The sequence below is a fragment of the Centruroides vittatus genome, unplaced genomic scaffold (assembly GCF_030686945.1).
Source record: "Centruroides vittatus isolate TY-2023 unplaced genomic scaffold, ASM3068694v2 contig_866, whole genome shotgun sequence".
Classification (NCBI taxonomy): Eukaryota; Metazoa; Arthropoda; class Arachnida; order Scorpiones; family Buthidae; genus Centruroides; species Centruroides vittatus.
In genome coordinates, this window is record NW_027122565.1 from 422,021 (window position 1) to 435,309 (window position 13,289).

Sequence of the window (13,289 nt, forward strand, 5' to 3'; positions counted from 1 at the left end):
GGGGAAATTTTTGAATTGAAATAACATGACTTCCAGTTTACATCAGAAATTCATATATAGTTAATCATGACTCCTGCCACTAAGCTTTCCATATTTAGTGATTTTCATCTAACTCTATTCTCGAGATTAAGGAAAGAAAAATGCATAAAAAATTAGGGATTTTTCTCTATATGTTTGGATGTTAGTGTATAGGACACGATCTTGTTCACTCTCTTTGAAGTTGAATAACTCCTGTATGTACTTTTAGTCGAAAATTTCTGAAATTTTGCAGGGCGGTTTGTTTGTTAGAGGATTGATGCTATTAAATTTTGGTGATAAAGGTCGAGGGGGTGAAGATAGAAGTAGTCGTGCGTCATATCTCGAGTAGAATCGAACTTAATGACGATTTTACTCGTCATTTACAAGTTTTATAAAACCCATCCCGACCCTCAAAATTAATCTTTTTACTATTTTATAACAGTTAAAAATAAAATAATTTTAATAAAATATCATAACAGATGGCGCCACCAAATGTCTCCACGCACTAGTTGCTGTAATTTCTATTATTATTATTATTATTATAAGAAATGAAACGACTAATATTGAATTATTCACTAACACAATTTAATTTTAAATTTGGTGTTTAAGACGAATTTTTTTAGTTTAAATTTTGTTCCTAAAGCCTCTAGAGAAGGATCCACACCCATATCACTCCCCATAAATATACCATCGTTATTGCTCTAACTGTAATGTAATGAATATCTTTAAAAAAGCAATAACACGCTTTAATATTACTACTGCCAATATTTAACATGTCGTTAAAATTATAATATGTTCTATAATATTTTTGTGTTCCGAATACAACTCAAGACGCATCATTTAGTTTTTAAATACGCTTTTATAAAAAACTTTATCAAATTTAAATCAAAAAATACTTTCGGCTTTCAAGTATATTTTTATTTAATTATTAATGATTACACATTATAATAATGTCAGGAAAATATTTAAAAGAAAATATAGGCCTACGCATGGAATTTCTTTATAATATTTAAAGCTTATTTTCAGTTTTCTTTAAAAAAAAGAAGATTAAAGAGGCCCTATAGAAGTTCTCGATGGCCTTAATCAGGATACTCTTGAGAGAAATCATGAAAATTTATAGGTTTCATCTCAAATGACTAATCTGTATCAGTTGGAAAATATTCAAACTAGAAAATACCTATACTAGGCGAGCAACTCGAAAGATTTTATTATGGACTATCTTAGATATGTCGGGCCCCGTATCTCATTATACGGCTGCTCCATTGTGAATTTGAGAGAATTTATAACAGCATGGAAAAAGGCCCTCTTAGTGCCCGCAGGTGAAAAAGAATTGGGGATACTATAGATTACCACCTATGGAATTTCGGGTCTTTGCGTATATATCTGAACTCAGGAGACCGAGACGAGTTCAACGATGCCCTACTTTTGGACCGGAGACGAAAAATAATAAAGTTATCATACTTTTTTCCAGCGATCGCGCGATGATAGGGAGTCGCGTCGCTCTCTCCGCTAAGTCGGCCTCACTATCGCGATCGGGAGTCGCGTCGCTTGCCGTTAAAATTGCCTTTAGTAGACGTTTCCCCCTTTTTTTTTTACTTTGTTCAAGAACTATCGTGAATCAATAACTAGTGATGTTAGCACATGGCGGCCTGCCGGCGGCTCCCCTCCGGGAAGTCAGTCGGGAGCACGAACAGTGGGACGGCCGCCATGTTCGCTGCCATAAGTAACATTAACCGAAATGGCGATCGCGAATCGAAACGATGATCGGAAGTCGCGTCGCTCTCTCCGCTCTCGTATCGCGTGTTTTACCTTCCTGGAGATGACCGTAGTCCGACGTCATGGTTTGCAGACTTTACTGCAAGATGGCAGTACTAGCAATTATGATGCCGTCTTCATGACAGCATTAAAAAAGTATTGTAACTTTTTTTATTTTTCGTCTCCAGTCCAAAAATAGGGTACCGTTGAACTCGTCTCGGTCCCCTGAGTTCAAATATATAATTAAAGTCCTGAAATTCCATAGGTGATAATCTATAGTACAGCCAAAAAATTAAAAATAAAAATAAATAAATGCAATTCAAAGACAGAACTGAAAGACATCGTTTGCCAAAATTCGATGATCTTACAAGCGAAGCGATTATTCAAGTTCCAGTTTATACAGAAAAAACAGATAATATCGACTATCATATCAATCCAATCAGCTGACTAAACGTTGTACAACATTGCACAACGTTTCCACATAGCTTAACGTTGCGCGACGTTTCCTATACTAGTTAAAGATAACCGCCACCTTATTCGCTTACACGTCATCATCGTCGACGATATTTTCTTTGCAAATTAATTATTGAATATTAATAATAAACTATACATTTAATAATATTACTGTTTAATGGTAATAGGCTATTTCTTGTATTCTACTTTATTTATATTCCATACACCAGTCGTGTGCCGTAACACTTGATGATAGGGAAGCTGTTCTGTAAGAAGCCGATTTCCAGGGGTAATTAGTTAATTGCGCGTCAGTGATGGTCTAGGGTCCATTCGTACTTGTAATGGGTGGTGGCGGAGGAGACAAAGACGATAAGTATCTGACAAAAGCCGTTTATTTTAACATAAAATAAACATACACTTTGTACAAAATAGTTTGCTTTAGGACAATCAGCCGTTCGAATGTCCTGGGCGTCGATGTGGTTCTTCGATGGTCGATAGAAGGTGACCCCGGGACAGTGGCGTTGACAAGTCTGTAAGGCTCGGGGAGACTTCCTCTGTTGGCGTCGGGGACACGGTCTAAGTCCGAAGTGGCACGGGTTACAGGTTGACACAATAGACGAGAAACTGCTTTTTTTTTTCTTTTTTTTTTTCTTTTGCGCACTTTAACACACGGCGTTTTGGTTATTCGGAACGTTAACCGAGTGCAAGGTGTCCTCGATTATCAATCTCCGTTCTTTCTTTCGTCCATTTTGATTGGTCGTTCTCTCTCAATCACGCTTCCCGAGTGGCTGTTCACTCGTTACTAAGCGTAACGAGACTCCTACCTGAAGCGCGAGATAGGTCAAAATCGAAAACGAGTTCGATCTTCCACCGATCATAGGACGACTTCCTTCCGCGATTTATAATTTCTGCGTCGCAGTTTGATATGAACAATGGGTGTCCTACTACAAATGATTTTTTCCTATATTTTTTTAAACTAATAAATTTTTCTCTATATTAACCGTTTTTTCGCGTCTTTCGTGACGGTTCGGACCTGTCCGGAACCTCATATTTCCATAAAAATTTTAAACGAATACTGGAAATGACAAAAATAAACAATTTATGTATTTTAGTTCTAAAGTACAAATAATACATAATACAAATTGACATGATATAAACAATGATAGAAAAACTTGTTTTTTTAACTTTTTATAAACTAACTCTATTCGGTAACTTTTTCTGCAAGGTCGTTTTACTTTATCATAAAAGTCGCTGGTCGTCGACTTCATCAACGTATTTGAAAGCTCTTTTTCTATCGAAAGTGACGCTAGCGACGACAATTTTTCCTCCGATCGAGTGAGTGTTCCTGGCCAATGTATGAATTTGATTCGTGGTTGAAAAACTGCGCTCAACAGACGCACTGGTACACTGTATCGTAAATATTAATGATATTAAATCGTATAATTCTTTTAGTGCATCTTTGTTCGGATCGTCATTAATTATAATACTTTTTATGTCTGAGAGTTACTTAATAAATATTGCGATTTACTACGTAATTTAGATAAATCAAAAAATTTTCCATAAAATTTACTTAATTTAAAGAATTAAAACTCGCTTGGGAAAATTGTCTTTCATTATATTTGAAATTATTAACATCTAAAAGTGATGAAAATTCTAAAGATTTTGTCTGAAAATCTGTCAATATAATTACTGTATAATTAAAAGAAAATATATAATATATAATAATATATAAAATTATTTAATTATAATTTTATATATTATTATAAATTTATTAATTATTATTAATTATTATAAAATTATATTATAACTTTGCAAAAAACGTACATAAAAATAACATTGAACACTCTTTACTTTTTAAATCTTAAAACAATGCACAGTCTGATAACTCCCTACCAGTGTCTAAGGCAGTGTTTTCCAACGTGGGGCCCACGCCCCACAGGGGGCAATTCAATTTTTAAAGGGGGCATTCGAAAATGGATGTGTCCAGAGTTTAAGTTAACCGTATAGCTGCTGTATCTTATATTTATTGTAAATACTGCTGTATGCTATATTTATTGTAAATGTTGATTTAAGTTAGTTTTAGTTTTCTTTGTTCTTTGTTTTCCTTTTCTTCTAGAACTTTCCTTTATAACCCTTTTCCCTTGGGGTGAGATTAACAATTCTGGGAATCACTGAGAACAAAGAGATGAACGAAGCCCTGATGCTGGTGAAAGAGGAGAAAGGACATTCTTTGCCCAGACCTTGAGGTGGACAGACGTGATTTGTGGTGTTCCAGGTCGCGTTTGGCAATGACTGGAAAGTGCAAGACACTTTGATGAAAGGATCGGATTTTATCATGGTTACGACAAAACAGTGTGGCAATTAAGTGTATATGTTAAGGGGCATAAGAATTTTAGAAAGGCTTAGGTGGGGCATAGCACAAAAAAGGTTGGGAAACACTGGTCTAAGGGATAGAATCGTTGGAAGCGTTATGGTGTATAGCATATAGCAGCTAAACCGCGTGAGGTTGGTGCACTGTAAAACGCATGCGCCAATGCCTGTAAATTGGCTGCTTTACACCATTCAAATATTTTCCCCATGGAAGCTATCCCGTATTCGACAATACAGCGCTTCCATTGGGAATATGCATACACGAATTTAGATTTGAATATACAATAGAGATCTTATCGTTGTCACATATTTCATATTGTTTTTCAGATTTCATATAGAAATCTGTAATAAAATACATAATGCGGTATAATAAAATATTAATTTTAAGTAATTCAAAGTATGTTCAAATATGAAAGTAATCGCGCAATATGTATTTATATCTTAGAAAATACAAGGGAAGCGGCGCTTCCATAGCTTCCAATGACTCCACGCCACTGCCATATACCATATAGAACTCTAAATTATTTGATGAATATTGTTTATACTGTATATATTATTCATTATTTATCGGATAATTTTTAAATACACAACATTTAGAAGTTTATTTTATATTTTAAATGATAACAGTTTTATATTTTATAAATGTAAAATGTTTTGAATTAATTATAACTGACACTAAAATTTTTCGAAAGATGTCGTTGTCGGCTTGTTATCGCCGTGCATTAAAATTAATTTAATTATCGTACAGACGGCAACCTTGAAGCCTGTAACGACATCTTTCGGCAAAATTAAAATCAGTTTTGATCGATTCAAAATAATTTCAAAACTTTTAACTTTTATAACATATAAATAAAACTATTATTTAAATATTTAAAATATAAAATTAAACTTCTAAACGTTATGCACTTTAAAAATTTTCTGATAAATAATCTTTATACATATATATATCGAATACAACATACAGAACTTTATATACCGGCATTAAATAGCGATATTATTATTAATTGTATCGTTTCTTTTATTAATAGTCAATAATAATTTAATTTGCAAAAAAAATTTCGTCGACGGTGATGACGTGTAAGCGAATAAGATGGCAGCTATCTTATCAGCTGACTATCGTAGTTAATGTCGAAACGTTGTGCAATGTTGCTCCTGCTTTTCGTATATAAACTGGAACTTGCATAACAGTTGCCACACTCGTAGTATCATCGAATGTTGACGAACGACGGTCCTGCTTCCAATAGCAGTTCTACTATGAACCAACAGAAATGTAGATTTTATAGTAACGGATTCTGCAGATATTCTGATAAATGCAAATATTCTCATGATTTTGAAGTTCAAACTGAAAACATCAATTTAAATAATGTAAAGAATTCGCATTGGAGAAGAAGGGGTAGAGTGCAAAACTTCCAAAGGAAGCCTCCAAGATTTCAAAGAGTTAAAAGAGAAAATGAAAAAACTGAAGAAAGAAAATATGAAGACTTCCAGGAAGTAACAGAATGTTTGCAGGATTCCAGAGCAGGTGTAGACCGAATGAAACCGGTTACGGTAAGACACTCAGCCAGATATTTTTATAAGAGATTACCTAGGTGGCGGAGTACGAGAGGAAGATTTCATCGGAGACCCTTAGAGAGGCAAGATGTTTCGGAAAATGATTATATTTCCGTAGACGAGAAAAGCGACGATGTAGAAAAATCGGAAGACGCTAAAGCAAAAGACGAGAATGAAAGTAATTTGGAAAAGTTGCGCGAGACGGAAATCAAACAATTTCAAAAACGGTTTCCGAAGTACGAAGAAGTTTCTGAAGGTATTTTCCGGTTTGAATATTTCCCGACTGATCCGGATTGGCCGTTCCAGGTAAAATCTGTAAATCTACAAGTTGAATTTCCTAAAGAATATCCCGACATACCTTTTCTGATCACAGTGGTCGACGAAGACGAAATTTTACCGGATATGTTAATTAGACATATTAACAGAACCGTTCGTAATTGGATATTGGATAAGTGGGAGAAAAATAACGATAGAGTCGGTTTGGCCTTCCGTCCATTTTTACGATGGTTTGATAAAAATTTAGAAGAATTATTTATTTGTGGTTTGAGATGGACTAAACAAGATATAGAGACGAAGGCTGCAGGAATTGAATTTGTACCGTACGAAATGCTGTGTAATTCGAAACTAGAGTCTGTACCGAGTGAAAGTGATTCCAACGATGATGATGATGAGATGATGATGATGATGATGATGATGATGATGATTCTTGTAAAGATAGTTATGAAATGGAACAGAATGTTGAAAAGTCTGAAGATATTACAGATGAAAACAAAGATATAATTAATACAACTAGACAACTTTCAATTAATGATTCTCCAAAACCAAATAAAAATAATTATTCTGGTTTGAAAACAGAAATAAAATTTAAAGATCTCCATTTTGCAGATCATGCAGCAACATTGACCTGTCAAAAGCTTCAAATAGTAATAATATGTAATCGATGTAAATCACGCCACGATTTAACCATGTTGGCACATAGATTGAATTTGGCAACTTGTACTAAATGTCAACAAACACAGGAGTTAATATTCCAGCCATCACTTCTTCATCCAAATTCATCCATTCTTGGATATGTTCATATACAACACTGCCAAATAATTGACCTTCCTTTGGTAGCTTGTGAATTTTCCATTTCCTGTTTAAATTGCTCAAGGCAGAACACATTAACTGGCATACATTATAATCAGCAAAGAACTACTTGGTGCCTGTATTGCAATTCTAAAATGAATGTTACTATACAGGGAGTAAGATTTCTTCAGTTACAAACACAGGAAATTGTAGAGAAACTTCAAGCCCATTCTGTAAAGTTAAATAGCAAATTTATAAAGAATCAAATTCTTCCTGTACAGATAGGAAAACCTTTACCCGATAATGGTACTTGTAAACATTATAAGAAGAGTTTCCGTTGGTTAAGATTTCCGTGCTGTGGAAAAGCCTATCCGTGTGACGTTTGCCATGATGAGAAAGAAATCGATCACGAAATGAAGCTTGCAACCAGAATGATCTGTGGATTCTGCGCACGAGAACAACCGTATACAAATAAAGAATGCATTGGCTGTAATTCTTATGTGACCAAAAAAAGTAGCATTCACTGGGAAGGAGGAAAAGGATGCCGTGATAAGATTAGAATGAGTAGAAGCGATAAGCACAAATATGCTGGAACAAATAAAACTAAAAGTGTGAAAAAGGTGAGTGCTAATGTTGGCACTTAGATTGAATTTGGCCAGTAATTTGAACATAAGAGATATTTTTATACATATTTTCAAAGCTTTAAAAATTTTGAATGAAATATCATGGGTAATGGGTAGTGAATAGAAAAGAAAGAAATAAGACTGGAAATTTAATTTTTATGGAAAAATCTTGATATCTATCTTACTGAAAGTTCATATAAGCAGCTAAATCATTTTCACTTTACAATATTTATATTACTGTTCTTGAAAGTGATTTACCACGAAGAAAAAGATTTATTGAAGAATCAATTATAAATGCACTTCAGACATCAAAGTAGATTTGAATCAAATTCATATCTTATAAAAGAAATATAAAATTGTAACAGAAAAGAATAATCAAAATAAATTTGCTCAACTTAACTTTATTTTGTTTTTTTATTTCAAATATTTTAAGTTTCAAAGACCATTTTAAAAATTTTTTAAGATAAAACATACTATGAAACTTTCATAAACAATGCATTACAAGCTCTCTTAAAGATAAATTTTAGCAAATAAAATTAAAATGATTTAAATAGAAATACTTATGACTGATTTACAATATACATAAAGAGTAACCTGTGAGGCCTTGATATGTGGTCCCTGGAACTTTGGCAATGTAAATTTTGTTTTCCTGCTTTTGCCTTGTGCCATTATGCAAAAGTAATTAAGCTGATATTCATTACAAAAATAATCAAACTAAACTTGACCAGTGAACAGATGAGAATAAAATATATACTAAAAGTTTGCATATCATTAGAATATTTTATTTTAGAACCTAGTGTACTTGCAGTTATAGAGAATATTGGCTCAGAGCCACACCTCTAAGAAGAAAAATGAATGCAGATCATCTGAAGCTTTATGAAGTTCACTTGTGGCCCACAGCAGGAAAGGTTGCTCATCACTACTGTAAATTGTCATACAGTTGATAATTTAAGATCAATTTATACCAAAATTTTTGTCATACACTATCTTTTAAATATTTTTAGATTTTGAAATTTATTGTTAAAATTAGAATGTTGTTTGTTACTTGTTACTATTATTAATGCATTTGCGATGATGTATGTAATTGGTGGCACACTTACACCTTTCATATTACACTGGACGACAAAAAAAATAACGCACCACAAAGGACTTGTTGGATTTGAATAAAAATTAGTATGTTGCATCATCATAGCTAGATATGTAAATGATTAGCTTTCGGGATCAGGTTCTTGTGTTGTATCACCACCAGAGGGTAGAAAAGTGATTCCTCTGTCTGGTATAAAGGTGCACGCTATGATGACTTGTGCATATGTCCTGCGCTTGAGTTGATGGTTGTGACTTCATTGAGTGATAGACATGCATCTACGACACATTCGACAGCCTTACACTCAGTTAAGTGAGTTTGAGAGAGGTCACATCGTTGGATTGAGAGGAAGAGGATTGTCATACCGCCAGATTGGCCGCCATCTGAACCGTTCTGATGGAACTGTTAGGATGTGTTATGAGCAGTGGGTATGTAGGGGTACGCATGAATGGCAAACAGGCTCCAGACGCTATCGGCAGACCACCAAGCGGGAGGATCGTCTCATTGTATGTCAAGCACGGACAGCGTCTACAGCTTCGTCGTCTACCATTCACGCAGCAGTAGCACCTGCGTTACGGAACCATGTATCCAGCCGCATCATTTCCAGGCGCTTAGTAGAAGGCGGATTGGTCTCCCAACGCCCAGTATGTGTTCTACCATTAACAGCCACCAACCAATGCCTCCGTCTGCAGTGGTGTCTTGCATGACAATCATGGACAGCTACCGACCGGCAGCGTATTGTCTTCAGCAATGAATCCCGCTTTTGTTTGGGGGCTCACGATGGCCATGTGAGGGTATGGCAGCCCACTGGTCAAGGCGTCAACCCAGCCTATACTGTGGAGCAGCACATGGGCCCAACCCCCAGTGTTATGGTGTGGGGAGCCATAACATATGACAGTAGGACACCTCTAGTTGTCATGCGTATTACCCTCACAGCCCAACGATATGTGCAATACATCCTCTGGCCACATGTGTTGCCCCTCATGGCAGGGCTTCCAACAGGCATATTCCAGCAGGATAATGCCCAGCCACACACTGCAGTGGTCTCCCAAGCATGCCTACATAACATTGCCACACTTCCTTGGCCTGCACGGTCTCCAGATTTATCGTTAATCAAACATGTATGGGACTACCTGGGACGCCAGCTGCGACAGCCGCGGGATCTGACACATCTTGAGTCTCAGTTGCATCACGCGTGGACAGATATGCCACAGAACATTATACACAACCTTTATGCCTCCATGCCAAGGCATATCACAGCTTGTATCCGCGCTAGAGGCGGCCCAATGGGATATTAGTGCCTGCACTGTATTGAACATTACTGCACAATAAAGTATGTTTTTGCTTTATGGTTGCAATCATATACCTGTCTAGCTATGACAATGTCACATACCAATTTTTATTCAAATCCAACAAGTCCTTCATAGTGCGTTATTTTTTTTGTCGTCCAGTGTATGTAATTGTGCTTCATTACTGGTACATCATCATAGTAAAATGTAGTATTACTTAGAAGTTAGTGTACTGAATATATTCCTGTTTATAAAAAAAAAAAACTTAGTTTAAAGGTTTTATCAAAAAAAGTGTTAACAACAATATTCTCCAATAAAATTTAATCTACCTTTCTTTGAAAAAATAATTTTTCTCTTGAGGATTCTTAAACTATCTGATTGAACAGAAAGTTCTTGCACTTTTGGATGCATTTTATTTAGCCAAGAAAATTTTATGTACAGAATTGACTTCAATCATCAATGTAATCACTGTTGTTGTTGACCACTTCTTGCCAACGCTTATGCAAGGAATGGATGCCATCTCGATAAAACTCTGGCAGCTGCGACTCGAAGAAGTTGGTCAGGCTGGCCTCCAAGTCGACTTTGCTGTTGAACTCCTTGCCAACCAGATGACAGTCGAGTGCGGTGGTGAACAGGTGGTAATCAGAAGGTGCAATGTCAGGGCTATACGGCGGGTGGGGCAAGACCTCCCAGTTCAGGTCCAGTAGCTTCTGGCGGGTCTGCCTAGCTGTATTTGGCCGTGCATTGTCATGCAGCAGGATGGTGTTCTGGTGTCTCCACCAGTTTTTGCTGCAGACATTGAGTTGTTTGCAGTAGAAAGTTGCATTGATGGTTGTATTTTGCGGCAGCAACTCGAACATGATGATTCCTTTAGAATCCCAGAAGACGGAGAGCATGATCTTCTTGGGTTAGGGATCTCCACTTTTGAAGTGTTCCTTCCAATTGTATGCAGTTTTTCTGGCGACAGTGTCTGGACCTAATGCAGCATTGATGTCAGTGATAGAATTGGCTGCTTTTTTGTTGGAATGATAGTCATAAACGAGGAGCAGGCGAACTTGCTCTTTGGTTAGCAGATGTTGGTTGGTCATGGTAAAATAGACTGAGAGGACTGGATTTGGTATTTTCTTATAGCACATACCCTGACCTGTTTATATACTACCATGGAACATTCTAGAATGTTCCAGAAAAAAGTTATTCTAGAAAGTTCCAAAAAATACAAGAACTTTCTGTTCAATCAGATAAGATAATCAGTTTTTTGAACATCTTTTAAAATAATAAAGGATAAAATTAAGAAAAAACATAAGCATGAAAATGAATGAATTTTGAAGATGAGAAAATTTGAATATAGTAATTTATTTGAAATTTTGAAAAAATTTGAAATTAAATTACTGTTCTATTAGACAAATTGAAACACTGAAGCAATCCAGGTATATTGGAGACTAGCCAGCACCCAATTCTAATAGAAAGTGGTAACTCAGAAGAGTTTTTTCAAGGCTGTGAAGTTGGAGTCATAAGAAAATTCATTGCTACATCAGTTAGAGTCAGAAGAAAATTCATTGCTACATCAGTTGGAGTAGATAAAAATGGATCAACTCTGATACTTTATTTTATTTTTTTGTGTATTTATATTAAGCTCCTAATAGGAGCATTAATTGCCTATCTTGCACCTTACAGGAGGCTTTTCAGAAGTTTATATTCGAATACATTGTGTTAGTTAATTCAAAATTTTTATTGTCAAAGGACTCATACAAAATGGCTACAAACACTTGGGTTAAATATAGTATTTTTGAGTACCATAATCACAGATGAAAATGATAGTATGATAATGAAAAGCTCTGTGAAAAAAGGTAAGTACTTTCAGTGGTTTTAATAGAAATGCCTTATGGTTCAATTAAAAACTTTAAAAAGTAACCTTGACAGTGATGAAGATTTAGAGGTAGGAGTTGGACTTTATAAAATTCTACAAGTCAGAGTTGGGGGCTTGATCTATTAACTCCCTGGTGTATTGTTATTTGCTGCTTCCTGTTCTTTTGAAGATTTCTTAGCAGTATCTGCATACTTTTCTTGTTAACTTTGCTAAGCATCTACTAGGCATACTACTTATCCTTAAATACAGTTCTGATTTCTAGAAAGACCAAAAATAATTTTCTTTCAAAACTGTTGCATATCTATTTTTTTTTCTATTGGTCTTGGCAAGAATGATTCACTTATTTATGATGCTTATTTCAAGAATAAATTCAGAAAATATTGTTACTGAGAGCCACAGGTCATGATGGGAGACTAATTATATTAGTCACCCATCATGTACCAAAGCTAAGAAGAAAAAGATGCAGACACTGCTATGAAATCTTCAAAAAGAACAGGAAGCAACAAACAGCAAAAACCCAGGGAGTTAATAGATCAAGCCCACAATAATTAGAACTTTCAGTTTGAATCTTCTAGTTTATACTGTACATTAAACATGACTCGGTCCTATAAAAAGGGTCCAAAATGTCTGTTTAAATAAATTATAGTGTTGCTGAAGATAAATTAGTTTCAGCTTAAATAGAAATGTTTTTATAATTAATAAAGAATATAATAATTAACTATTGTATACAATCTGAGGACATACAGAAAAGATATCATTATAATCTAGTTCTCTATAAATGATGCACTGTATTCTAATTTTAACACCAATTTTAAATTTACTAAATCTAACAAATAGTGCATGTGTTTTAGACAAGGGAGTAGCTAAACCAACTATAGTAGGATTGGCTCTAGCGAATTGTGAGATGGTCTTATGGAGGTCTGGTGGTTACAAAGTATGGCAGAGAAAGAGGGTCTGAAGCTTGCTCTCAGAAAATATTTTAGATATAATACTGTACAAACAAAACAATAAAAAATATTCAAAACTTAAACATTAAAAATTATATATTTATCTAAAAAATATAAATAATCAAACAGAATTTTGTTTAAAAAGGTATATATATGTATATAATTTAACAAAACTTTCAAAAGAAAAGTTATTAAAACAATGCATATAATAAATTTACACTTAAAATTTTCAACAGTCCTTTTTTTTATTATCGAAGAGATGTA

The 13,289-nt window shown here is 34.9% G+C and overlaps 1 protein-coding gene across 1 annotated transcript; it reads left to right on the forward strand.

Moving 5' to 3' along the window:
- Positions 1 to 5,650: 5,650 nt before the first annotated feature.
- On the forward strand, positions 5,651 to 8,237 carry Rchy1 (Ring finger and CHY zinc finger domain containing 1). Its single transcript, XM_067279378.1, is given in 2 exon segments — positions 5,651 to 6,912; positions 6,915 to 8,237. Coding segments are annotated over 2 exon segments (2,049 nt in total). The 5' UTR covers positions 5,651 to 5,808; the 3' UTR covers positions 7,860 to 8,237.
- Positions 8,238 to 13,289: the final 5,052 nt, after the last annotated feature.